Source organism: Gadus morhua, chromosome 6, assembly GCF_902167405.1.
Source record: "Gadus morhua chromosome 6, gadMor3.0, whole genome shotgun sequence".
Classification (NCBI taxonomy): Eukaryota; Metazoa; Chordata; class Actinopteri; order Gadiformes; family Gadidae; genus Gadus; species Gadus morhua.
This window is the reverse complement of record NC_044053.1, coordinates 22925743-22951599: the sequence shown is the minus strand read 5'-3', so window position 1 is coordinate 22951599 and position 25857 is coordinate 22925743. Positions and strand designations below refer to the sequence as shown.

General features: G+C 47.5%; 1 protein-coding gene across 3 annotated transcripts; it reads right to left on the bottom strand.

Moving 5' to 3' along the window:
* Nucleotides 1-773: 773 nt before the first annotated feature.
* Nucleotides 774-25211, bottom strand: atosb (atos homolog b). Of its 3 annotated transcripts, none has more exons than XM_030358326.1 (11): nucleotides 24797-25210; nucleotides 17198-17317; nucleotides 13087-13270; nucleotides 12411-12595; nucleotides 7756-9060; nucleotides 6521-6579; nucleotides 6287-6377; nucleotides 5188-5346; nucleotides 3233-3301; nucleotides 2259-2464; nucleotides 774-2023 (listed from the first exon to the last, which is right to left on the bottom strand). In XM_030358326.1, exons 5-11 carry the CDS (start codon nucleotides 8905-8907, stop codon nucleotides 1870-1872), a joined length of 1890 nt encoding a protein of 629 aa, XP_030214186.1. In that variant the 5' UTR covers nucleotides 8908-9060; nucleotides 12411-12595; nucleotides 13087-13270; nucleotides 17198-17317; nucleotides 24797-25210; the 3' UTR covers nucleotides 774-1869. The 3 variants fall into 3 exon arrangements, with proteins under 3 accessions (XP_030214186.1, XP_030214185.1, XP_030214187.1); XM_030358325.1 differs by lacking the exon at nucleotides 24797-25210 and adding an exon at nucleotides 17964-18358; XM_030358327.1 differs by lacking the exon at nucleotides 17198-17317 and having other exon boundaries at nucleotides 24797-25211.
* Nucleotides 25212-25857: the final 646 nt, after the last annotated feature.

Here is a 25857-nt window from a genome sequence, read left to right as displayed (position 1 = left end):
GCCTTCATTGCGTGGAAAGTGAGGGAACAAGTGAATGAGTGAACGTCTGAACCGAATCGAGCACAACCAGAGAATGCTCTGGTGTAGCGAAAGAAACCATTTAGAGCTCTGTGGTTGGTTGGTACACATTGTACCCCAGAAGTACATCGTGTACGAGGGGGGCATCTACGTCCTGAACCAACACCATCAGATTCATCTCTGCCCGCTCACAACGCCATAAATCACACACCTATCTGTGCACATTCCACAAGTCCCTGATGGACACACATCACACACACACACACACACACACACACACACACACACACACACACACACACACACACACACACACACACACACACACACACACACACACACACACACACACACACACACACACACACAGTTCCCCAGTAAACATAGACATTTTCACAAACAGGAAGAGTAATGGGATGTGTGTTTGTGTCTGTGTAAAATAAGAACCACAACAGCACATACTTTATTAATGTTTTTTTAATTTAAATATACATATACTTTCCCACCCTAATGTTAAATACCCCCCCTCCCCTCCCTCCCTAGTCCTCCTATTACATACATCCTCTTTCCACTGCTTGGGCTCCCCCCCCCCCCCCCCCCCCCCTCCCCCACACCACACCAACAAAACCCCTCCCAGAGAAATGACGTCTGACTGGAAAACACACACTCTACTCTGTGCAGCATATTGCTTATTAAGACATTTGCGAAGAAGACATAAATTAAAAAATACTACATCTTTCTTTTTTTTCTACTCCTAAATCCAACTGTTATCACCGTACTGTAAGAAAAAAAAGAATGAAGAAAAAAAAACACAGTGTCCCTCAGTCTGGCTACATTAAACCTAACCTGACCCCCCCCCCCCCTGCAGTTCATGACATGGTATGACCCTTTCCGACTTGGTGTTCTGTTCTGCCGTCCGTACCACTGTGGAGAATGCTACGTGGTGGGGGGGGGGGGAGAGCGGGGCTTGCTGGGATAGGGAGAATGAGGGGCAGACTAGTTTGTCGTTACGGATCATTGTTGTACACCTGGTGGAAGGAGGAATAAAGTGAGGCTGAGCGATGAAACGGGCCCCCCCGATGTGCTTGAGGGGCCCATCGCCAACCCTGCGTCTCAGCCAACTTCCTCACCACGAAGGGGTGTGTGTGTGTGTGTGTGTGTGTGTGTGTGTGTGTGTGTGTGTGTGTGTGTGTGTGTGTGTGTGTGTGTGCGCGCGCTTTGGTCGCATGCGCACATACAGTTACACACAACAACGGGAACGCCGTTTGAGGCGGTGACGTGGAGGAGGGGGTGGGGGGGTCACTTGCAGGCAGAGTGAAGGAAAACGTGATTCGGGCACTGGAGGAAAATACAGTTGTCGTTGTTTTTAAAGTCACAAGGCATGCATGTTGACACGGGCGTGTCTGCGGGCTCCAGGTCCACTCATCGTCCTCAGACCGCCCTCCAGCCTGACCCGTGTGGCCCCGCACCACAACCGCTGAGGCTCCTCCCCCTTCCTTTACCACACTGCTTGGAGCGCAGTGGCTCCGCCCCCAAAACAAGAAGGAGGCTTCTCGCAGGAGGAGTGTGTGTGCGACTGTGTTTTTCATGTTGAGTGATGTGTGTGCGTGTTTGCGTGTGTGTGCGTGCATGAGTGCGTGAATGTGGAACGTGTGTACTGGTCATTTAAAGTGAATCTGTTTCTGCATCTCTCAGGTTGGTCGTTCAGTTGTTCATTAGATCAGTCCGTCCGACCATCCGTCTGTCTGTCCGTGTCTGACCAGAGAAGGGCTGTGTTTGGTGTTTGATGTCGGGTGGGAGGACGGGGGCGTCGGGGGTGACAGGGGCATAAGGAGCGTCGTGGGCGAGCGGTCACACACGGGGGGAATATTTGGGGTTTCTTGGCACCTCGGTGAAGGATTTGAGCTCGTAAGGAATCCCCGTGTCCATCTCGATGGACTTACGGGAGAATAGCAGCCGCATGTCATTGTGCAAGTAGATCTTTCCAGACTTTGAACTCTGGAATCTAAAGCAGAAGGGACACAAATCAAAACGTGTCCTGGTGAGATAACAATCCTAGGATGCTAACCGTTCAGTCTGAACGTGTGTCTTCGTTAGGCTTTAACATGTTATGAAGGGCTTTTTAAATAAACTGGTATTAGACCATTCTGCACAACTAGGCGCTGCCTATTAAGATGATTGTAGATTCGTCAAAGTGTGTGGTCATTGTATTTTCATGACACGTCCAATCTGTGACCTACCTGAGGTGTATCAGGTAGCAGAGGATCCTCTTCCGCTCCGGGACTCTACCCCCTGCTGGCCCCTCCCCTTGGCCCTCAGGCACCTCCTCCACAGGCACCAGGAAGTTACGATGGCGGAGGAAGGTCATGTGATTGACAGGCATGTCCTCAAAGTTGTAGGTCACCAGGAACATCTTCACCACAGTTTTGTTGGGATTAAATAAGGTCTGTTTGGACAGACAGACAGACAGACAGACAGACAGACAGACAGACAGACAGACAGACAGACAGACAGACAGACAGACAGCATTGGGTTAGTTCAACAGTTGCACATAATTCAGAGATTGATGTAACATTGTCTGAGGAAGTGTCTGATATCTTGCTATTTATAGAAGGATGTGCTTTACTTGAACTGGCTACAGTGTTGATCACACAGAACAGTCAGACACGGACGCCTCACACACACCTCGGCAATGGGCTTTGGTGGGGCGCCAGTGTAGCAGGACTGCATAAGCAATGGTGGACTCATCACGACACTGAGCTCTCAGGATGGCTTTAATGTTTGGATCAAGGTTGATTACCACCGCAGAACTGCATTATTTTCAGTAACAGGACAGCCTGGAGTGGTTTGTTCCAGTTAGGGCACAGTTTCCAACAACGAATAGAAAGTAGTTACTTTCATCTGTTACATAACTGTTTTTTTATCGATTTAATCCGCTGAAATAAATAATATTCTCCAGTGATGCTTTGAGCATATTGTTTTTGTGTTGTCAAGGAAACATCTGGTCGATCTGGGCGAGTTCTGTTTGACCTTTGTTCTAACGTTGAATCATCTGCTGGATTGGTAGCGTAGCGATGTGAAACTGTTTAAAAGGCAGGACTGTTCCGTATCGAAAAAGAATGCACCCCCTTGGGACCTTAACTTTGAAAGGTAAAAGAGGAGGAGCTACGATTTGTACTCCATGGGCTGGAGAGCTAGCCAGACGAGGACTCACCACTTGAATGGTCCCTGATTTGGGTACGCTGTATCCTTTCTTCCCAAGCGGTTCGAGGGAAACCACACCCTGCCGGAGACAAACATCACACCTTGTCATACACTTCAATCAGTGGGTTTACTTGAGTCCAACGCAAGACATTTCCATGTGATAGGAAGTCGGGAGTGGCTAGTGGAGTTTGGATTGTAAAACGAATACGCGAGAACCATGAGACTTAATCCAGACACAATTAGTCAAAACAAAGCTTTGACTCTGGATTGTAGAAGTGCACACGCCACAGATATGACTTTCACGTGAAATTCAGACATCCTACACATTGAACATGAAGTTAAATCATTAAGATAGAGCCAATGGCCTGACTGTTATAATGTAATGACAATGTAAGATGATCTGGGAAATATTGTTATTACGGCAACGATAATATTAAAGGTCCCATGGCATGAAAATTTCACTTCATGAGGTTTTCTAACATTAATATAAGTTCCCCTAGCCTGCCTATGGTCCCCCAGTAGCTAGAAATTGCGTTAGGTATAAAACGAGCACTAGCTATCCTGCTCTGCCTTGGGGGGAAAGGAACTTTGGCTTTGACTCCCTGAAGGACATGAACCGCGACATGGAGGAGAAAGGGATTGTTGCCCGCAATTGTCTCCCGCCGATGCCCACTGCCTGCTGCCCACTGCCTGCTGCCCAAAACCGAGGCACCACCGCCGCCAGCTGCTGAGGCAGTGGTGCTTGGGGATCCGGCGGGAGACAATCGCGGTCAACATTCGCGGGCAACAATCCCTTTCCATGTCGCGGTTCAGTCTATTTCAGATTGACGTGGAAGTGAAAGAACCTGAGACGTCGAGAACCCGACGCAGTCGTTTGAGATTCATAATATCGGCTGGAAGTGCACACAGCTTTTGGCCGTGAAAATATTAATTATATGATATAGATATCTATGCATAATATGAAATTATTTGGATATAGAGCTCCAGGACTCCCGCCGGAGCAAGAATATTTACCAAACACGGCCAAAATGTGTGTGCGCCTCGCCATTGCGATACATCCACTGTAAGCAGAGCGCATGGTGCTGTCACACCAAATTTGTACCGGCTGCCAAATTTGTACCGCCTACGTAATCTGTTGTCCGTTGCCAGGCAACGGACAACAGATTGCTTAAGGGGTTGTCCGTTGCCAGGCAGGTTACAAAAAACAATCGCGCTCATGTTGCCAAAGACGAAATAATATAATACAGATAACGGATCGCTAGATAACACTTGTTTTTACTTTATATTTGTATTGTATTTAATTGTTTGATCGAATTTAGCTAGTAAACTGAGCGTTTAAAGTGTATCATAGTCTAGCTAGCTTGTGTTAATTTAATTTCCTTAATTTAATTTAGATAATAGATTATAGGTAATAGATAAGAGAGAGAGAGAGAGAGAGAGAGAGAGAGAGAGAGAGAGAGAGAGAGAGAGAGAGAGAGAGAGAGAGAGAGAGAGAGAGAGAGAGAGAGAGAGAGAGAGAGAGAGAGAGAGAGAGAGAGAGAGAGAGAGAGAGAGAGATAGAGAGATAGATAGATAGATAGATAGATAGATAGATAGATAGATAGATAGATAGATGAGCAGGCATTTACTACCTGGTAAACATAAAGTTTATCATGCCATGGGACCTTTCAACAATCAATCAATAAATGTCAATAAAATATACATGAATTCAAAATACCAACAGACTATCTGACGGTAATAACTGTGATAATTGAATTAAATGTATATATTTCAAGTTTAGTATCCGACAAAAACACATTTTCCTTTCTCATCATTTTGAGGGCATATCTTCTCATCATAATTAATCAAGGCTATACAACTGATGATATGATGCCAATCAAAGACGACGATAATGATGTATATGATAACGTTGTATTATGCCCCGGCCCATGTATACATGTACAGCTGGAGGGAGGCAGGACTGACCAGGAAGGGGGAGGGGGCGCTGTGTTCCGAGATGTCGTAGTAGGTGACCTGGACAGGAAGGGTGGCGTGCTGCGGGCAGTAGGAGCCGCTGGCGCCGATCTCCGCCGTGAAGCCCTCAATCTGCCCCGACGGGGAGAAGCGCCCCTTCAGTATGGACTCCTGGGGTCAACACACACACAAGATACAGTCAGCACTTCAGTCATCACACACCGTGTAGAGCTCGCCCCTTCTGGTAGACCCCCATTGGACCTCTGAGATCATAAAATATGAATGGGTTTCAATGGAGAGAAAGTAATTATTTTCTGGTTCCAGTCTTTATGTGCCCTGGATCACACATTTGTTGTTTATGGATTTCAATTATGATCTTTCATGCAAAGGAAACAAAAAAAATCTGCGAAGTAGTTTGATAAGACTAGGTTGTGTGTGAGGCCGCTTTGTGATCTACAGCTCTTCGCTGCTCTCGACACGAATGATATACGTCACCACCACACTGGTACAGACATGGCGATCTCTCTGCTCCACTTCACTGCTTTTTTCCAAGGGGAGGATAAAAGCATCGAAAGAGGTGAGAACATTATAAGTCGGGGCATGTGGCGAGTTTGAGTTATGCCGATGGGGAGATTGTCGGCTTTGTCCAGTCTCAGGGAGCGTGACGACATATACGAGACGTGTAGTCTTTCTCATTGTGTTTTCTCTAAAGCCTTTAACTGAACAATTGCACAATAAACGGTCAAACTCTTGGCATGAAAAATTATCATTTAAATCCACAAACAACATATGTGTAATCCACACATAATAGAGTGTATTCTACACACTATTATAGAGTGTATTCTACAAACTATTATCACACTATCTTATTGAAATCGTTTTTTTAGAAACCACATGAAAAAGCCCAAGGCAGATTTCTACACTTGTGGATCATAAAGTTAATTCTGTTCTATTCTAAACACGAGATTAACATTTAAGACATACAGAAAATAATGTGTACAAAATAAGAGTAGGAATATAGGTCCATTAATTTCTTTAATAATAATCAGGCCCTGGACAGGTTAGAGAAAGCCCCGTTCAGGGAGGAGCAGGTCTGGGGGGACGGCAGTACCTCAAAGTTCCCCAGCAGGGCTCGACTGACAGAGGAGGAGGGCCTCGCCGTGCGCCCGCTGTCCGCACGCCGTCCGCTGCGGAGCTGCCGGCTGCAACACGCCCGACAAAACGTTACCAATGATCCCACACACACTGAACACGCACCCAGAGCAGTCACTACTAAACACACCCTACTGATGTTCCCGCTTGATACACCGCCTCAATCGATTCGAGTGTAGAGAGCCAGACCCACCTCTTCAGTCGCAGCCCACTCTTCAGTCGTCGCCCTGATCTTGTGCATTCTGTTGCATTCTGAAGATAAAGATGAACAGGTTATGATACTTTTTCTCCTTAACATCATTATGCTTCGTTTTACTGCCAAAGCTGAACCGTAACATCACCCTACTACGAGGAACCTTCTAATAATAACTATTCAACTGGTCATTGCTCTGCTAGGGTCGGGGTCATCAGGTGACAGAGGGTGTGTGTGTGTGTGTGTGTGTGTGTGTGTGTGTGTGTGTGTGTGTGTGTGTGTGTGTGTGTGTGTGTGTGTGTGTGTGTGTGCGAGTGAGTGAGTGCTTGAGAGTGTGAGTGTTTTTACTTACACAGCACTGAGTACTGGACGTTGCGTGCAAACAAGTATTTCCCATGTTTAGGACCACCCACTCGTTTCCTAATTGTTTGCTAGCTGGCCTTTCTCTAGTGGTTAGCCCAAAGCTAGCAGCTAACCCTACGCTGGACTCAGGCCTCAGGCTGGTGACTACCCCTACTCTAGTTGCTACCCCTAAGCTAGCAGCGAGCTCTTCACTTACAGAGAGACCACCCCCATCGGCTAGCCCCGCGCGGCTAGCTGACCCGGCGCTCTGTAGAGAGCGGGGAGCCCTATGTCAGCTGGGGCTGTCCTCGTCGCCCCCACACTCGCTCACAAACACAGAGGACATTTTGAACTGTTTCAGTACCTCCCTGACCTCCCTCGGTTTCTCCAAACACGATATGAATCTAGGACTTCCCTCTCTGTTCTCCCTCTCTACGCCGCCTTCGGCCTCTCGTCTCTCTCTCCCCTTCACGCCCTCACCCTCACCCTTCTCTCTCCTGGTGAAAACCCCTGACCCCTGTGGTCCCACTGACCGCATCGGCGTGTGACACCTATGGAAAAGTAGCCCCTTTGTTAATATTAGCGCCCCTAACACCTCTCTCCAGGCAGTTGTAGAGTGTGTGTGTGTGTGTGTGTGTGTGTGTGTGTGTGTGTGTGTGTGTGTGTGTGTGTGTGTGTGTGTGTGTGTGTGTCAATGGGAGTGAAACAATAGCCGGGCCTCTGAATGGGTTCTCTTCTGGACCTCCTCTGTTTGTTCCAGCATGGTGTGAGCCGTTATTAACCATGACTCTGTGACGTTTGCCCCGTGCGCGTGTGAGTGTGTGTGTGTGTGTGTGTGTGTGTGTGTGTGTGTGTGTGTGTGTGTGTGTGTGTGTGTGTGTGTGTGTGTGTACCTTGGCGGAGGGCAGCAGGTGGTTCCAGTAGGGGGCGGCCTTGGCGTCGGTGCTGCGGCAGGAGGCCGGGCCGAGGCCGGGGGCCAGCAGGGCCAGGCGGCTCCTCTTGGAGGTGGAGGGGCCCTCGTCTTCCGAGCACGACTCCCCCGTGTCGCTGGGCGACAGCAGCCGCTTCTTGGCCGGGCAGTGGGCCCCTGAGGCGCTGAGGCGGAGCCCGTTGGGGCTGGGGGTCCGGGTCAGGCCCGAGGGGGCGGCGGCCTGGGTGGCGCTGCGCTCCGGCGGCGAGGACTCCAGCCCCGCCTCCCACTCCGTGGCCTCGCCGGGCTCCAGGGGCTCCGAGTGGTGCGGGGGGGAGAAGGGGCCGGGGGGGCTGGTGGGGCTGGCCGGGTGGGAGGGGGTCTCGTAGCAGGCCGCGTCGGAGGGCTGGGGGCCCGGCTGGCCCCCCGGGGAGGAGCAGCCGTTTCCACAGCTCTCTCCTCCGGGGCTGCCCGGGGAGTGGCCGGACCCCCGCCCCCCGCCGGGGCCCTCGGCCCTCGGAGCGGGGCCCTGGGAACCCGTCGGCCCCAGGGGCTCACAGCACATGGGGGGAGACTTGGGGGAGAGCGGGGCGAACACGTCGGGGATGGGCCGGTTGTGGTTGTGCTGGGCGGGCCGGCGGGAGGGCGTCTGGCTGGGGGACAGAGGCGGGGACCGGGGCGACAGCCCCCCCTCAGAGTCTCTGGCCTCCATCAGTGTGCAGGAATAGGCCGCCCCCCCGGGGCCCGGGCCCCCCGTCAGCCCCGGGCCCGGGCCGCACAGCACGGCGCCCTCCTCCAGCTCCTCCCCGTGGGTGGAGTCCTGGAGGTGGGGCCGCTTGGGGGCCAGCTGGGGCTCCTCCAGGCCCCTCTTCAGGGCCGCGCGCGGGGCCGCCTTCTGGGGATCCTCGCCGGGGGGGTCTGCCGAGGCGGAGAAACCCCCCAGGTGGGAGAAGATGGAAAGCTGGTAGACCTTCTGGAGCCGCAGCTCCTCCTGTCCGTAGGCCCGGGGGGCCCCCGGCCTCACGCCCGGGTCCAGGCCCTGGGCCGGGGCGGCGGACGGGGGCAGGTCCCCCTCCTGGGCGGGCAGCTCCAGCGGGGACTCCTTTGGGGCGGCCTCCACGTGGATGTGCCGCATGCTGTCTGTCTACGAGAGTATCCAACGGGGCTGGGTGGCCAAGGAGCGCCGGTGGAGTCGCGCTGAAGAGAGTTCTAGAGTCCCTGCTGTGATGTCACCGCTGTGAGGTCACCAGAGAGTGTGTCGATAGGAAGCTGAGCCTGGCCGCTCCGACTGGGAAGACAAGAGACAAAACCGGCTATTAATGGCTATTAATGGTTCTCTGAAGGTTGAGTTACTCAAAGATAGATGTATATTTTCTAGTGCTGTCAAGCGATTAAAATATTTAATCGCATTAATGTCATAGTTAACTCGCGATTAATCAAAAAAATATATATATATTCTAAATATCACTTGATTTTTTGCTGCTAGCCTTTCGGTTAGATCAGAGACTGTTGAGACAGTCTCTGATCTGACAGTAAGAAGATAAACCCGCAGTGAATTCAACCCGGTCCACTTGACATCGGGTAGGTGCATGACAGTGGTAGACCTACCGTTAAACTTCCATAGCCCAGGCTTTTATTTGTTTCAATCACTGAACTTTCGAAAAAACTCTTGCTCAGCAAAGATGGAAATTACAACAACATTTATTATTTAAACAAGTATGTATATTCCTACCGTAAGTAGCAGGGGCGGATGGTGTATAGGGGCGATTTGGGCGACGCACTACCAACTGGGAGAAAGAGGATTCTTTTTCTAACAAATTCTATCGCAGCAAAAGTAGTTTTCAGTGTTCTAGACATATTATCTGTCATTCTCCAATCAGAATCGTCAGATTCAAGTCGGGTTTCAAATGGTCCCGCCGCTCTGGGCGAATTCATTGACGTGGAAAATCACCCAAGGATTCTCCCATTGACTGTCATGTTAAAACTTTCTTTTTTTCGGAAAATGAGCCTTCAATGCATTTTCAATGGGGATTTGGGACTCGCCCTATCGTGCGTGCGTCACACGTAACTGAGCAAAGAGCGCGAAGGGTTATCTTCGATCAAGTCAGTCACTTGCTAATTTCAACATGGCTGCTAATGTGTGCAATTCCGTTGCGTCTCTGAAAGAAGTTCCTAATAGTCTACGATCCAATTCAGAGAAATTGGCATTAAAACAATCAGGACCTCCAAGACCAAAATTACTAAAAGACAGCGGTCGCACGTCGACATTCTGTACCAGAAGCTCCAGAAGAAGGACATTGATGCAGTCTTCATCAAAAGGGCCTTCGAGAGCTTCACAAGCAGTGTGCAGACCATTAGGTAAGATAACATTTATATTATTTGATCCTTCTCAAAGCAAAGCTTTGTTATGAGAACATATGCATGAAAGGAGACTGTATTTGTGTTCTTTTTTTTTTTTATAATATATGTTCTTTTTTATAATATATTGCCAGTGGTGTAATCTAGCATGCTTTACTCTGTGCTGGACATCCTGGTTAGGCGAGGCACAATGGATAGCTTAAAAAACAGTGCTTAACACTAACATTATGCATCCCTGCCCATTTTAAGCGGGTATACTCATCAGGCCATCAGTGTGTCATGAACAACCACACATAAAAGGTTGCCCATATTATATTGATATTTTATCGTATTTGTCTAAATGCATAATTTACTGTAGATAGATTTATGAGTGAAGTTACCAACGCACTAGATAAAAAACAGTGTTTAACATTAACATTATGCATTCCTGCCCATTTTAAGTGGGTATGCTGACATCTTTTTACTGGATAAAGTGTGAACATGTGCATCACGTAGACTACAGTACTGTACACAGCCTAACAAACACATTATTGGTTTGTTTGCATTCAGAGACTGACCAGCTGCAAGAGCTATGAGGAACCGACAGACCAAGGATGGCTTTGACAGAAGAGGCGAAGCAGAGGCTGTCTGAAGAGGTCTGCGACACCATCCTGGCTCACACCAAAGCAAGGTTCTCTTTCACTGGCCACCTTGTGAGTGCTACCTTAGTACAAGGAAATATGTTTGAAAGGTATTCATTTCCTACTGATGCTCTGAATGCCACTGTGAAGGCATATCCCACGCTGAACAAGGCAAAGCTCAAGACGGAACTGTCTCTGATCTATGAGAATCCTGAATCAAGTGTGCAGCTTCAGTGTGCATATTGTATGTAGTTCTCTGCAAACCTATGGTGGCATCATGCCTTCAGTGTGCATATTGTATATAGTTCTCTGCAAACCTATGGTGGCATCATGCCTTCAGTGTGTCTTGAACAACCACACATAAAAGGTTGCACATATTATAATGATATTTTATCGTATTTGTCTAAATGCATACTTGACCGTAGATAGATTTATGAGTGAAGTTACCAACACAATAGATTGGCCGTAACACACTCACCCCTTTTAGAATCAAATTCTCTCTCTCTCTTTCTCTCCCTCTCTCTCTCTCTCTCTCTCTCTTTCTTTCTCTCAGTCACACTCACTCTCTCACAAACACACATACAGATAGAGACAGAGAGAGAATGTTAACTTGTGTATAATTCCCAATTATTATTGAGGTACTTAATCTTGCTGAATTCTACAAGGCAAATAAATTAAGTTAAAAATTATTTCCCCGGCTCCATTCGTCTTTGTAAGGAAATTTTCTATTTTGTCTTTATTATTTTGTCAGAATGCACCAGAATGCTTCATTTGTATGGGAAAATCACAACAAAAATCTTCGGGGTTGCCCTACAGGGGTTTGGTTTACAAACTTTCAGCCCCCCCTAAAATGAAATTCACCAGCCGCCACTGGTACGTAGGCCTAAACACATTACCAGGCTATCGAATAACGCCTACACACACCCACACAAACACACACACGCACGGTGGCGGAGTGGTAATCGGGAGAGTCTGGAGAATTCCCGGTGGGCAGTTAACGTTTCGGGGCTGTCGGGCTGATTACTGCTGAATAACTATATTTACATTTATAAAAGTTCCTTGCAGCGCCGTCCAGCAGCCTGAGCTGTGCGCCCGCATCCTCTCAATCAGACGCAACAAAATGTCAACGTCGCCACCATGTCGATTTTGTCTAGATGGGTGTAACTGAGCGGCCCCTCCCGAAGTGGTACAGCCCAGGTGGGCCTTGAACTGCGATTTGTCAGAAAGACGTAACAGCATTGAACTCTCGTGCAAGCTCGAACAGAGTGACACACAAACACAAACACCCCTCCGTATCCTTGCTTGCCCCAACAAGTTTGTGCGGCGTGCTTGTTGTTTTGTTTCCGGTGTAGCTAGATCCGGTATGGTCTTGTCGTTTTTCTAACGTGACTAGTTATTGCTAGACAGCAGGGGAAAAAACTAAGTTTGCCAAGCCAAAAGAGCGTAAATCGCACGATAAAATGAACGCCGTTAAAATTGGTTTCCGTTAACGTCGTTAATAACGCTTTAAACTGACAGCACTAATATTTTCACATGAGCAATCATCACTCAAACCCCCATACCTATTGTTCTGTAGCCAGCCAGCAGGGGGTGCCAGCTGACAGGCCCCTGCCGGCTGGCTGTCAGCACTATAACACTGATACCTGTTGATGTCTCTCACCTCTGTGTCCGTCCTGATCCAACGCTGCCTGCCCGCCCTGTCCACATCTGCCACAACATCTGGAAGCTGTAGCCTGCAGGATTTACCAAGCCCATCTGCATGTCTCCATGGCAACTGCGGTGGGATGCCAAGTGGATTGGACTCCAGGTGGAGGTTGCAGCACCGGGGAAAACACAGGGGAGGGCCTGAGTGAGGAAGAGATGGAGTTAGATACCAAAATGGTACAAAGCTCACTTCAACACCTTTACTAGACTGTGGTACAAAGCCTATTGCACCACCTTTACTAGACTGTGGTACAAAGCCTATTGCACCACCTTTACTAGACTGTGGTACAAGTTGTATTTAACCACCTCCACTAGCCTGTGGTACAAGGCCTACTGCACCACCTCCACTACTGTGGCACAAAGCCTACTGCTTAACTTGCACCCGACTACACCCTCCTCTCTATGGCTCTTTCACTATATACCAGTCTATCCTCAACTCTTATTGTTTGGTAAGGCTTACTTTGTATGTTTTCAGAGAGTGATATAATGGCTTCTCATGTAAACTCCAGTATGAATATGTGATGAAAGAAAAAAACAATGTTTCACAAAACGTTACCATAGATATTAAGTAATCTCCTCCCTCGTTTTTTGGACATTTACATTTGCTCTGAAAAGAGATTCAATATTCATACCTTAAAACAGAGTCAGAGGAGTGGGAGGTTCTTGAAAGGAAATTCTTCTAAACAGGAACAGGAAGTGGCTCTACTTAGGATCCCTCTGGGATTGGCCGATAGCCGAGCACCCCCTCCGATGCGAGCTGGGCGTAAGGTGTGACATGGCAGTGACATTATGACTGGAGCATTCCACTCAGAATTCCTGAAACAAGATGGGGACACGCAAACAGATTACTCACCAATCACATCACTGTGATTGGATAAGACTAGGTCATGAAGGAACAATACATGAGAAACAATCAAATATGCAAAGTGAAAATAATCACATCAAGTAGATGAAGAGTGTTCCTGAAAAAATAAGGAGAGAAACAGAGAGAGGGGAGAGAAAGATAAATAGAGAGATAGATATGTAGATAGAGAGAGAGAGACACCAAAGGCTTGCTGGTTCCCAGGCCTACTTGGACCAGAATTTGGAAATGAATCAGACGAATAGGGGGTGAGGAGTGGGGTGTCCCCCGGAGCTGTTGCCATGGCGACAAGACGCCTGATGACAACAGCTCCTTTGTGCTTTGCAGCAAAGAGGGAAAGACCGAGAGAAAGTAAGAAAGCATGAGAGCAAGAAAGAAGGAGAGAAAGAAAGCAAGAAAGAAATTGGGAAATAAAGAATGAAAGAAGGTTTTCCCTGTACTGTTGTTTATTAGGGTCTGACATCCGAACCTTGACACATGGTTGTAAGGGACAGCAGTTCACTTTGGGATGGATCCCTTTGAGAGCTACCAGCGCCAGCCAAAATACCAGAATATCAGCCTTTCTACTAATAGCTACCCAAGGCCGCTATTAAAAGACTAGTCACTTTTTCCCAACTGGGAGGAAGTGAACTATGTTTTGAAATCACGTCTGCATTGCATTTTTTTACGGACAGATTAGCCATAGTTTTCTGTTCATTGTTCATCAACAGTGGTACAACGCAGGTGGAGGCTGTTAACTGAAAATAACGTTGGCTCAGGGGTTAAAGGTCACACTGCAGACCAACCCATAGAGTGAGAGAGAGTGTGTGAAGGATCATTCAACATCAATGTTTACTCAATGGTAAGAAGAGTGATAGAAAGAGTGAGATAAGGAGAGTATAGGGTAGAGTGAATAGGCAAACAACGAACCAAGAGTGTGTTTACAGAACTAACACAGGCCAGTGCTGGCAAGACAGTCACATACTAATCCACAGACATCATACTCCAAGATTATAAGCAACATCATAGACTGAGTTAAACCCATCTGCACCCAGCAATGGCAGCAATATACTGTGCACCCTCAGAGACAGAGAGGGAGAAGCAAGAAAACATAGGACATTGTACCCAAACGCATAAGAACGTGACCAATGAACCTAGGCAGAGCCGTGTGTTGAACAATGGATTAGTTTGTACTTTCTTCAATTGTCTCCCGTAGAGAACAGGTGGCAAAGCGTCCCCTGGGCGTCTACCCAGAGGGCGACCAGGCAAGACGGAGCGGGGGAAGGTGCGGAGACCCACTCAGCTCTGAGGAGTATTTATAGACTCCTCAGGAGTCTAACAATTCACTGGGAATCCCTCAGGACTCCATTGTTGGTCGGTATTATTTCCCAAGTGTATTTCAAACAAGCTGTTAGGTTATGAGGGAGCTGGCATCCTTCAGGGTAGGGGGTAGGGAGCTGGCGGAAGCCAAGGCTGGTGGGCTTCCACCAGCCATGCACGATTGTTGTTCATGGAGCCTCAAAGCGAAAAAGTGAAAAGTAAACAGAACACACACTTAATTAATGAAGAGTACTATACCATGGCCAGGATAAATTCGGCAGAGATTCATGAACTACATTGTGTGTGTGTGTGTGTGTGTGTGTGTGTGTGTGTGTGTGTGTGTGTGTGTGTGTGTGTGTGTGTGTGTGTGTGTGTGTGTGTGTGTGTGTGTGTGTGTGTGTGTGTGTGTGTGTGCACACGTGTATTCCAAGACCCCAGGTCAGAGGACCCAGGGCACTTCAGGACATGTGTGGGTGAATTTCATGTTGTCGTCGGGACTTTGAGACGTTTGAGCAGCTGGTAGCCAGACCACTTGAAAGACAACGCAAAACTACATTTCTTCAATCCTATGAAGAATCAACCACAATTGTCATATTATTTCCCAATCAAATGGTACCTCTAATGTCAACATAACCTCCTCCAAAACAGAGCTGTTTCTATGATCGCTGTCACAAGGTAGAGAAGCAGGCAGGCATAACATTCCAGCAAATGGGAAATATGCAGGGGCCTGACCCACAGTGAAAGTAAGCAGTAGGCAGACTTACATTGAAACTAAGCAACCTGTAGTTGAAACTAAGACCTAAGGTGAACCTAAGCAACAGGCAGACCTAAGGTGAAAGTAAGCAGTAGGCAGGCCTATGATGTACTAAGCAGTAGGCCCTCCCAGTATCACCAGTCAAGCCTTTCTTTGGTAATGTGACACATCTCAATGTGCCATGGGATAGGCCAACTGATGTGTTAAAGGGCCCCTATTTTACCAGCCCTTGTGTGTCACATTGAAATAGACAGACCAGAATTCCATAGTATAGTAATTCTAATGTCATGCATTATATTGATTCGAGATGATCATGACAGTACATTACTATTAAATGATTGATTCTACTACATGTTAATCATTCTACAGGAATATGATCAATCATGTGCACAAGTGCATGCGGTTATTACCGCATGCACGCGCACCCACCCACCCACCCACCAACCCACAGGGGAGAATGTCCTTCTAGAGGTACTACATTACATATAGTATCTATTTATATCTATTATACTCTGACTCCGGGCACAACCACTGGACCAGTTCCTCTGTTTACTTCCTGGTGTCGTCTTCCTGCCTCCTCTGTGATTCGATGGCTGGTATGAGTACATTTTGGTGTCGACATGTACCACCACACGCTTCTGACACACATCGGGCTGAATCTATGGTGTAACCCGAGACCAGTGTTTACCAGAGATGGTGCTCTGCCAGAGGTTGCGTATTAAAATACAGCTGGTTAATCTTTGATGACTATAAGGAACACGCAAAAGCAACTCTGGGTCCCCAAGGCACGCCACAGCAACCAGTTTGGTTTGAAGAAAAAATAACAAAACCACAAAGGAACCATGGTGAAAAACGCTTTAGCTTCAACGAAAAACCACAAGCATTTCTCAGCTCACTTCCACCTCTACTCCCTAGTGCGGTGAGTAAAGCACGCCCTTCCGCCTGACTCTACCCCTTCCACACATTGACGTGCGTGACCTTGCACAGCCCCGCTGTGGAGACCTGACAGCTTGTTGGATGGAGCTCCTCCTATGTGACCCTTGACCCCATCGTGTCTGTTGGGCTAAGCTAAGCCGGGAGACTGAGCTGATGATACACGGAGCACGGCGCCCACTTATATTGGGTAGCGTTATCCCATCTGATGTGAGGAGAATGAAATGGGCCAACAACAAGGCACATTAAGTTGGTCCTGGAAGGGGACGGGGGGGGGGCCCGGGGGGGGTCAAGGCTACTTCCTGACACGCAATGTCGCTAGGGCTCCAAATTATGCATCCGCATCTAAACAGGCAAAACACACCAAATCTACATTACCTGTTGATTGGATAACACAAGCTATGTAAAGTTGTACAGTCTGTTGTGTTTGTATACATTGTGTTCAAGGAGGGGGCATGGACTGGAGAGTCACGCAACACACACACATACGCACACACACCCACCCACACACACACACATAGTGGCTGTTAAGTCGAGGGGGGGTTTAAGCTAAACTGACAGTCGGGTGACATAGTTGCTGAGGAAGCTGTTTGACATACTGTCGCTCTCTCTATCTATGCCTGTCTATCTGTCAGCCTGTCTGTCTGTCAGCCTGTCTCTCCACGGCCGGTCAGTCTGTGGGCCTGGCTGTCGTTGGGTTAATCAGAAACCATCATGCCTTTGCTCTTTGATTTGTTCCACAAGTTTAAAAGTTAATCATCTGACCCACTGCCTCACTTATCACCCTTCTACTTTTGTTGGTCAGCTGTTGAAAACATCAGGCTGTCTGCTGAACAGTGTGGTGGTCTGCCTTACATTACTGTCTCGCTGAGAGAGAACTTGTTGTGACACTTACCCCCGCAAACAGATGGTATCTTCCTCTCTCTCTTGCTCCCGTCTTTACTTCAGTTGGGGCTGCTCGCTCGCCCTCTTTCTCTCTAGCTCCTCAGCTATGTGGCTCCGGGCTTCCTTCCTCCTGAATGGGTGGAGTTTCACAGAGGGACAGAGAGAGAGAGAGAGAGAGAGAGAGAGAGAGAGAGAGAGAGAGAGAGAGAGAGAGAGAGAGAGAGAGAGAGAGAGAGAGAGAGAGAGAGAGAGAGAGAGAGAGAGAGAGAGAGAGAGAGAGAGAGAGAGAGAGAGACACACGCACAGATCGAGAGAGAGCAAGCGAGAGTGAGAGAGAGACAGAGCGAGAGCAGGTCAGGTTGGTATGCCCTCAGCAGGCTTGTGTATCATGGTAGTCCCAACTCTCTCTCTCTCTCTCTCTCTCTCTCTCTCTCTCTCTCTCTCTCTCTCTCTCTCTCTCTCTCTCTCTCTCTCTCTCTCTCTCTATAAAGAATAAAACCCCATCAACAAGCCCCCCCCCCCCCCTTCCTTATGAATACAAACAGGCTCTTCACACACCAGCTCCCTCTCCCTCTCCTTTCTCCCCTCCTCCATGTTACTGGCTCTTCTCTCTCTCTGTTGGTATTTTCCTCTCTCTCTCTCTCTTTCATTCTCTCTCTCTCTCTCTCTCTCTCTCTCTCTCTCTCTCTCTCTCTCTCTCTCTCTCTCTCTCTCTCTCTCTCTCTCTCTCTCTCTCTCTCTCTCTCTCTCTCTCTCTCTCTCTCTCTCTCTCTCACCCTTTCTCTGAAGAATGATCACGCCTTTCCTCTCATTCTGTCCTGTCTGGTGACGAGTTTTCACCTCTACCATATCTCTCTCTGTGTTATTCTCTCCTCTCAGCTGGTAGAGCGAGCTGGTCTCTGCTCACTCAGCACTGAAGGCATAGAGTGGAGCGAGAGGGGGGCGGGGAGGGGGTTGAATTCCTGCGAGCTGATTGGCCAGAGGAAGGTGGGGTACAGCTGTGATCCTGATTGGTCAGAGTGATGAGGGGGGTTAGCACCAGCCTCTTACGCGGGCCTGTTTTACAGACCAAAGAACCATGTGTTTTTGTGTGTGTGTTTATGTGTGTGTGAACAGCAGGGAATCTGTTAATGCCTGAGAGAGTAAATATGCAAACACACCCACCCACCCACACACACACACACCCCCACAGACAGATGATCTGTGGTCACAAAGTTAGTGCATTGGAAAACTTTATCAGCTGAGCTGCAGAAGCTGGCCACACTTCGTGTGTGTGTGTGTGTGTGTGTGTGTGTGTGTGTGTGTGTGTGTGTGTGTGTGTGTGTGTGTGTGTGTGTGTGTGTGTGTGTGTGTGTGTGTGTGTGTGTGTGAACTAATAAGGAACAGCATGTTGACTTGCCGTGCGCTATTTCAGACATTCTGCTGAGGTTAAGGTTGCAACCAACCGTGTGCATAATGTTTTTACACCCACCCACCCACCCACCCACCCACACACACACACACACACACACACACACACACACACACACACACACACACACACACACACACACACACACACACACACACACACACACACACACACACACACACACTTTTGCTTATGCAGGAAACCCCAGTTACAGTCTGATTGTGACTTTGTTTATATATATTAACAATAAATAAAAACGCCTTGGTAAATAAAACATGGATACATTTATATACATAAAACAAATATGCCGTTGCTATTTGCCCTACACTTTTTCTATAGGTCAGAATATCAACTTTAGTTTTTCATGCTTGCCCAATGAAATGTTATCCGCAAAGACAGAGAGATGGCAGAATAGGTAAGAAGGGAGGCCCAGAGTGAGATAAGGACAGAATACTGAGGGAGATAAAGAGAGACATCTGAAGCTATTTGTGTGTTTCTATTCTGAGGGAAAAGAAGAAGCCCTTCCTGTTGTAAAATGGTTCTGGATTTAAGCAATGTGACGATGTCGCTGAAGGGCAGCTGCTTTTAATCGTCCTTCTCTTCCTGGCTTGTATATTTGTGTGGGATTATAAAACAGTCAAACAGAGATAAGAACAGTTACACACACACACGCACACACATTGTACGTGGTTGAGCGTGTGGTTGTTAATATGCATGTGCGCATTTCCCTGGGTGTTTGTTTTCTTTTATTATGTTCAAGAAAAAATAAATCTCCCCTCTAATTGATCCCTCTCCCTCTGTCCTCGTCCCCTGATCCCTCTCTCATCTCTCGACCTCGGTCTTCTCAATCCACTCTGCGCTGTGAACACGCTCAATGAATCACCGTGAAAGAGCCCCCCCACACACACTGACACACACACTTTGCAGGAACCAGGGTGAAGGTCAGTGAGAGTGAAAGGGTTAATCCCCAGGACAGCCCCCAGCCCTGCTCACCCACCCCCCACATCGACACACAAACACTGGGTCAGCCCCCACCTATTATCCAGAAGACCCACCTACTTGTGTTATTTACAGTCACAATGTGGTTGATATATCCACCAACGCATTATTCATGACAATGGCCAGATCAACGAGCGTGTGCGTGATACACTGGACGACCAATGGCAGTGTCTGTGAAAGGTCCATCTCTCGGCTTTGCTCCAAGGGCACTTTTACCATTTTCTAATTGACCGTCTGGTGGGCGGAGTAAGAGCGGTGTTGTCACTGCATCCCTCCCCACAATGCTTTGTGTGTTCACCGGGTGCTCGTTGGGATTCGAACAACGTTGTGATTACGATCACAGAAAACACCTGCGCACACCGGACGAGGCCTGCCCGTTCTGGACAGTGGTCCGGGGTCAAGGCCCGCTGCGGAGCGCATCTTAACGGGTTGACGGGCAGATGTGAGATCCCCCAGTACTCCACGTGTGCACAGAGCAGCTGGGAGCACCGAGACTGAGTGGGGTTACCAGGAAGGGGAGGGTGGGGGGGGCGTTCTCAGACATAAAAGAGTAGATCTCCCAGACATTCAATGATGGAGCAATCAAGGACAAAAAAAAAAGAGAACGAGAGAGGGAGAAGGGGGGTGGGGGGGGGGGAGAGAGCGAGAGCATGGCAAACTGCCTCGAAGCATAGGATTAGGCTTAGCTGCTAGCATGATGCTAATTGGATAGCACTCATTCATTTGGGATTCCAATTCTACATTATAAACAAAAAACAATAAGCCAATTCCAGAGCATACACAAAACACCCAGTAAACTAACCAACCACTATGTAACCACTTAATCACTAGTGCAGTGCAAGTCCAAAACGAGCCTGTTTGAAACAGGCCAGTGGCAGTTGGCCTCCCGTATTGCTGCTTTCTCAAGGGTCTCTGGGCCAAACGACATCCCCCTTGACACTGCACTTCCTCGAGCCCTCACCCATACACACGCCAAGCGTCAAGTCAATCGGATGAACGGTTGTTGACAAATGTGAAGGAAAGGCTCTCATAAGTATACATGAAGGCTCCTTCCATTTTAGTGAGGTGTTTGCCGGCTTGGATTATCTGGATTACTTTAAAGAGTTATGACAAGGCTTCAAAGACACACATTTGATATTTCAAACGTTATCCAAAACGATTAAATAAATCATATTTAATCAGACTTGGTTCAATCAATACTTTTAAGATAGAGATATCTAGATAGAATCGAGAAGTACATTATTCATCCCGAATGGGGTTGTTACAGCATAATACAAAAAACTAAATCAATGTCCACACAGATAATTAAAATCAATATGGTACACACTGTTTTATTATATCAAGTGCTCATCAACTTCTTGTGTGTGTAGCATGACTGTGTGTTTGTTTAGCATGTGGGTGTGTGTGTGTGTGCGTGTGTGCGTGCGTGTGTGTGGGTAGCATGAGTGTGTGTGTGTGTGTGTGTGTGTGTGTGTGTGTGTGTGTGTGTGTGTGTGTGTGTGTGTGTGTGTGTGTGTGTGTGTGTGTGTGTGTGTGTTTTAATTTGACAAGTAGCTGTAGTGAGTCATGCAGACTCGGGTAATCTCCCTGCCATTACCGCAGTAGAGACAGAGAACGGGGCTCAAGATAGGCCTTTTAATAATAGAGATAATTAATAATAGAGGCTACACACACCCAGCAACACAACACCATCTGATTCATGCTGGGGGCATCTCGTTTAATCTGGGTTGTAAGAATGTGCTGCTTATGCCCGGGTTCTGACCGGCCAGAACCGGCTACATTAAGGGAGCCCAGGGCGGAGGGCTTGATTACCAACATAACCCCGGACGCAGATCAGGGGGAGATGATGGCTTGGAATATCACCAAGGTGGGTAACTTTGACATCAATCATGGATCTGGGCTGACACATCACAATGAAAGCCCTGTGTTGGCTTGGCAGCCAAGGGAATGATTTTGCAACTTTGTCTCATTCCACCATTTTGAAAACCTAGAACTCATTGAAGCACTTTGCCGTTTGCTCGGTTCCTGTACATGCGTAAAACACACACACACACACACACACACACACACACACACACACACACACACACACACACACACACACACACACACACACACACACACACACACACACACACACACGTTTTATTATCAGGAGTGGACAGAGTACCAGGTTTATAGTTACACTTCACTGAACCTGTGCTATTTAAAGAGCTGTGGAACATTGTCATTCTGATAAAAGAGTTGTAACACACACACACGCAGGCGGCAGTGGCTCAGGAGGTAGAGCGGGCTGGCTGGTAACCTGAAGGTTGCTGGTTCGATCCCCGGCTCCTTCTAGCTTAGTGTCGAGGTGTCCTTGAGCAAGGCACCTAACCATAACTGCTCCCGACGAGCTGTCTGTCGCCCTGCATGGCTGACTCCGCCGTCGGTGTGTGAATGTGTGCGTGAATGGTGAATGTGAAGCGATATTGTAAAGCGCTTTGAGTGGCCAATAGGTTAAAAAAGCGCTATATAAATGCAGTCCAATTTACATTTACGTGCACATGCACACGCATGCACACACACACACACACAAACGCTCACACGCCCACCTGTAGGAAATAATTTAAACGTACTGAGTAACTTCACCTGTATGCGTGATATCTGTTTGGCTGTACAAACTTTTCCAGCTTGTATCTCCCTCCCCATATCCCTGCCAACCTTTTAAACAGGACCTGTCTGTACACACCCAGTATTGAAGTTTTAACACAGGTTTTCACAGGCAAACACACATATTAGTATGATTCTACAGTACATTTTCATGTTAAACCTGAACATTGGGTACCCAACATTAACCCTTCATTTTAATAGCCATGTGCATACCCACACAGCCAAGACATGGACATAATGTGCATACAATATATACGCATATAAGGCGTCACTATTTGTATTCATGATTCATGCATGTGCACAAGACAGGACTGCAATAAATAACACGGAGAACGATAAAGCCTTTGAGCGGTGATTAGCCGTAATCATCTGCAGTCTCACATATGAAACCCTGCTGAGTCGTATGAACAAAGTAAGCCAGACAGACATATAGACAGAGAGAGACAGAGAGACACCCAGACAGAGAGACACCCAGACAGAGAGACGGAGAGACAGAGAGACGGAGAGGCGGAGACGCGGAGAGACGGAGAGATGGAGAGAGCGAGCAAATGCAGAATATACAGAGTGTACAAGTGCTTACCATGCCAAACTGTGACCACACTCCTCAAACATGTTCTCTGATGTGTCACAGGACGTTTGATGGACATGTTATATAGTCTCAAGGGGGACTCAGATAGCATACATACATATATGTTTCCACATACATACATACATACATACATACATACATACATACATACATACATACATACATACATACATACATACATACATACATACATACATACATACATACATACATACATACATACATACATACATGCATACATACATACATACAACAAATAAACAATGACAATAAGTAGTTGAATGGTAAAGTAATGTGGCAATGTGACGTGTGGTAATGTGTGGGTAAAGTGGGTGAATAGGCAGGTGCATCAGGCCTTAGGACCCTGGGCTTCTCTTATCAGAGCCCACACCTTGCATTGGGTGTTGCTCTTGTGGTTACAGTGCAGTTCTGCATGACGTCACACACAGCTGAGGACAAAGACGCTTTCTTGGTAGTTGTGTGCTGGTGCTTGTGCACGTGCGTGTGTCCGCGTGTGTACGTGTGCCTGTGTGTGTGTGTGTGTGTGTTGTGTTGTGTGTGTGTGTGTGTGTTTGTGTGTCTGTGTGTGTGTGGGTGTGTGTGTGAGTAGGGGGGAGCTGTGTCTGTAATGTCAAGTCACAGACAAGAATTTGGTCCACATTTTTCCATCTTAACATCAACATTCAAGGTTACAGGTTTACAATGAGGGTACAATAAATAACAATAGATTAACCCTAAATATAATTATTAACCAAAGGTGTTCATGTTAACTAAGGTCATGGTATTCATGTTAACTAAGGTCATGGTATTCATGTTAACTCAGGTCATGGTATTCATGTTAACTCAGGTTTTTAGGTTTTAACTTACACATTATTTAAGGGTTAGGGTTAAGGTTACCCTTAACACTAACCCACTAGCCCGAACCCTTACCCTAATCGTATGTCTAAATCATATGGTATTGCTTTATAGTAATGCTTATTACCACTGCATTAACTCATGTTTATTAATGGTTACTAGACCATTAGTTAACTGTGAGTTATTGTTAGTTAATGCTCATTACAGCATTAACCAATGTTAATTAATGGTTAATACCATTAGTACCCTTATTGTAGAGTGTCACCACATTTAACACACGCTTGACAACATTACACAATTGGGAGATGACACAATGCATGTGTACTTTGTGTGAATGTGCGTTTCTGTCAGTGCACTGCCATCGCGCCTGCACGCTAGGACAAAGGGAGCCGGGGGAGTTCAGAGTTCTGCAGAATAATAATACACCCTAACTCACAGTCTACTCTAGATTAATCACCAACGAACAGCTGAACACCAAGATAACAATAAGCAGGCCCCGTGCGTCCAGGACTCCCTTGCAAACCCCTGTACAGCTTTCCTCCTGCTGATACCGTCATAATCTCACAGATTTATGCTCCAGTAGTGGTGCTCGCTACCCTGCATTTCTATGCAATACCGTGCACGCGTGCGTGAGTGTTGGGAGATAAAGGTGTGTAAAGTTCAGCACAGAACAATAATCGCGAGTTCTATCAATATTTCTGTCGCCTCTGCAAAATGCACACAGACGCACGGGCGCGCGCCCACACACACACACACACACAAACGCACACGCACACGCGAACACATAGACAAGACGAGTGGGGAAGGCAGACAAAGCTGGGGAACGCCCCCTACACACTGCAAGATGTGGCCAGCGACTGCTGTCATGGCATCAGCTGCTGCTTCGTTCAGATTCACATAAATTCCTCCAGATAGTATTAACAATGGCATACATATATGGACACATATTCCGAGATTGTTAACAGACCTATATTGTAAGAGAATACACTGCACGTTGAACACCGCCAGGTGTCAAGTGATCATGATGTGGGGCTATGGTGGGTGTATGATTAAAGACATTGGATGGATTAGCTTGCCCAAAGCTGTCAGAATAGCCTACTCACCCACACGAATGATGGTTAGTGCTGCAGAAGATGTCGATTGGGAGGGATGATGTAGAGGATTGGCAGCCAAGCTTGTTCCACTCCTTTGGAGTTTGGCCTTTTTACCTTGTATCCGTGTTGCTGTGTTCTCTCGATTCTGATCGGATCCGAACAGCTCTGGTTCGGCTTGAGATCTGCCCGAGCAGCCTTAACAGGGCCAGCTCGTTGTTCGGATCGGGGTTCAGATGTCCAGTGGATCCAGTTGGATCGTTGTACGTTTAAAACACTGTTCAAGACAGTAGGCGTTTTATGATCTCCGTCTTCTTCAACCTTGCCACATAGCTCTCTGGTTCGCTGTCTCTGTCCCTCCTCTGGTTTGTTTGCTGCTGGTGACTACCCTACCGTCTACTTCGTTGTTACAGTTTTTTTTCCAATGACTGTCTCTTTAAAAAGACGCCGTTTCCGGGGTTTGGAGGATATGAATAGGGGGCGGAACCCTGTCCAGCTGAGCCTCTGTCATTTAAGCCATTGGTCAGATTCTCGTCGATTGCCCAATCCGGGTTTGAGGGTACGCCTCCTTTTGGAAATACGCAAATATATTCAAAAGACTCACCACCTGATTGGTTCTCTGATTAGTATAGGACACGCCCCATACACGTGCTTTTACTCTCCTCCCCATTCTTTAGCTCTGGGCCGTGGACAGTAACTGGGCCGAGGCTGTAGTAACCGAAAAAAAGGTTGACCATTGTGAACCTAAAAATAGATCAAGAAATACCTAATTAAAGTAAGGATTGGCCACTTTCAACAACATCCCAAGTCAATGAGATCATCGATTGGGTGTTGTACTTACATATGGCGACATCGTTGGTATACAAACCGTTCACACTTTCCCCCCTCATTTGGACCGGATCCCAGAGGAGTGATCCACTGCCATGCTGTCATAGAGTTAAGAATAGATCTGCTGCTGTACGCTGCATTGGCCCTTTCACCCAGGCGTCCACAGCACACTGTGGTGTTGTTGATATGAAGGGAAACAGGTAAGCGACATGGTTACAAAGCCCAGTCACTCACTGGTTACAAAG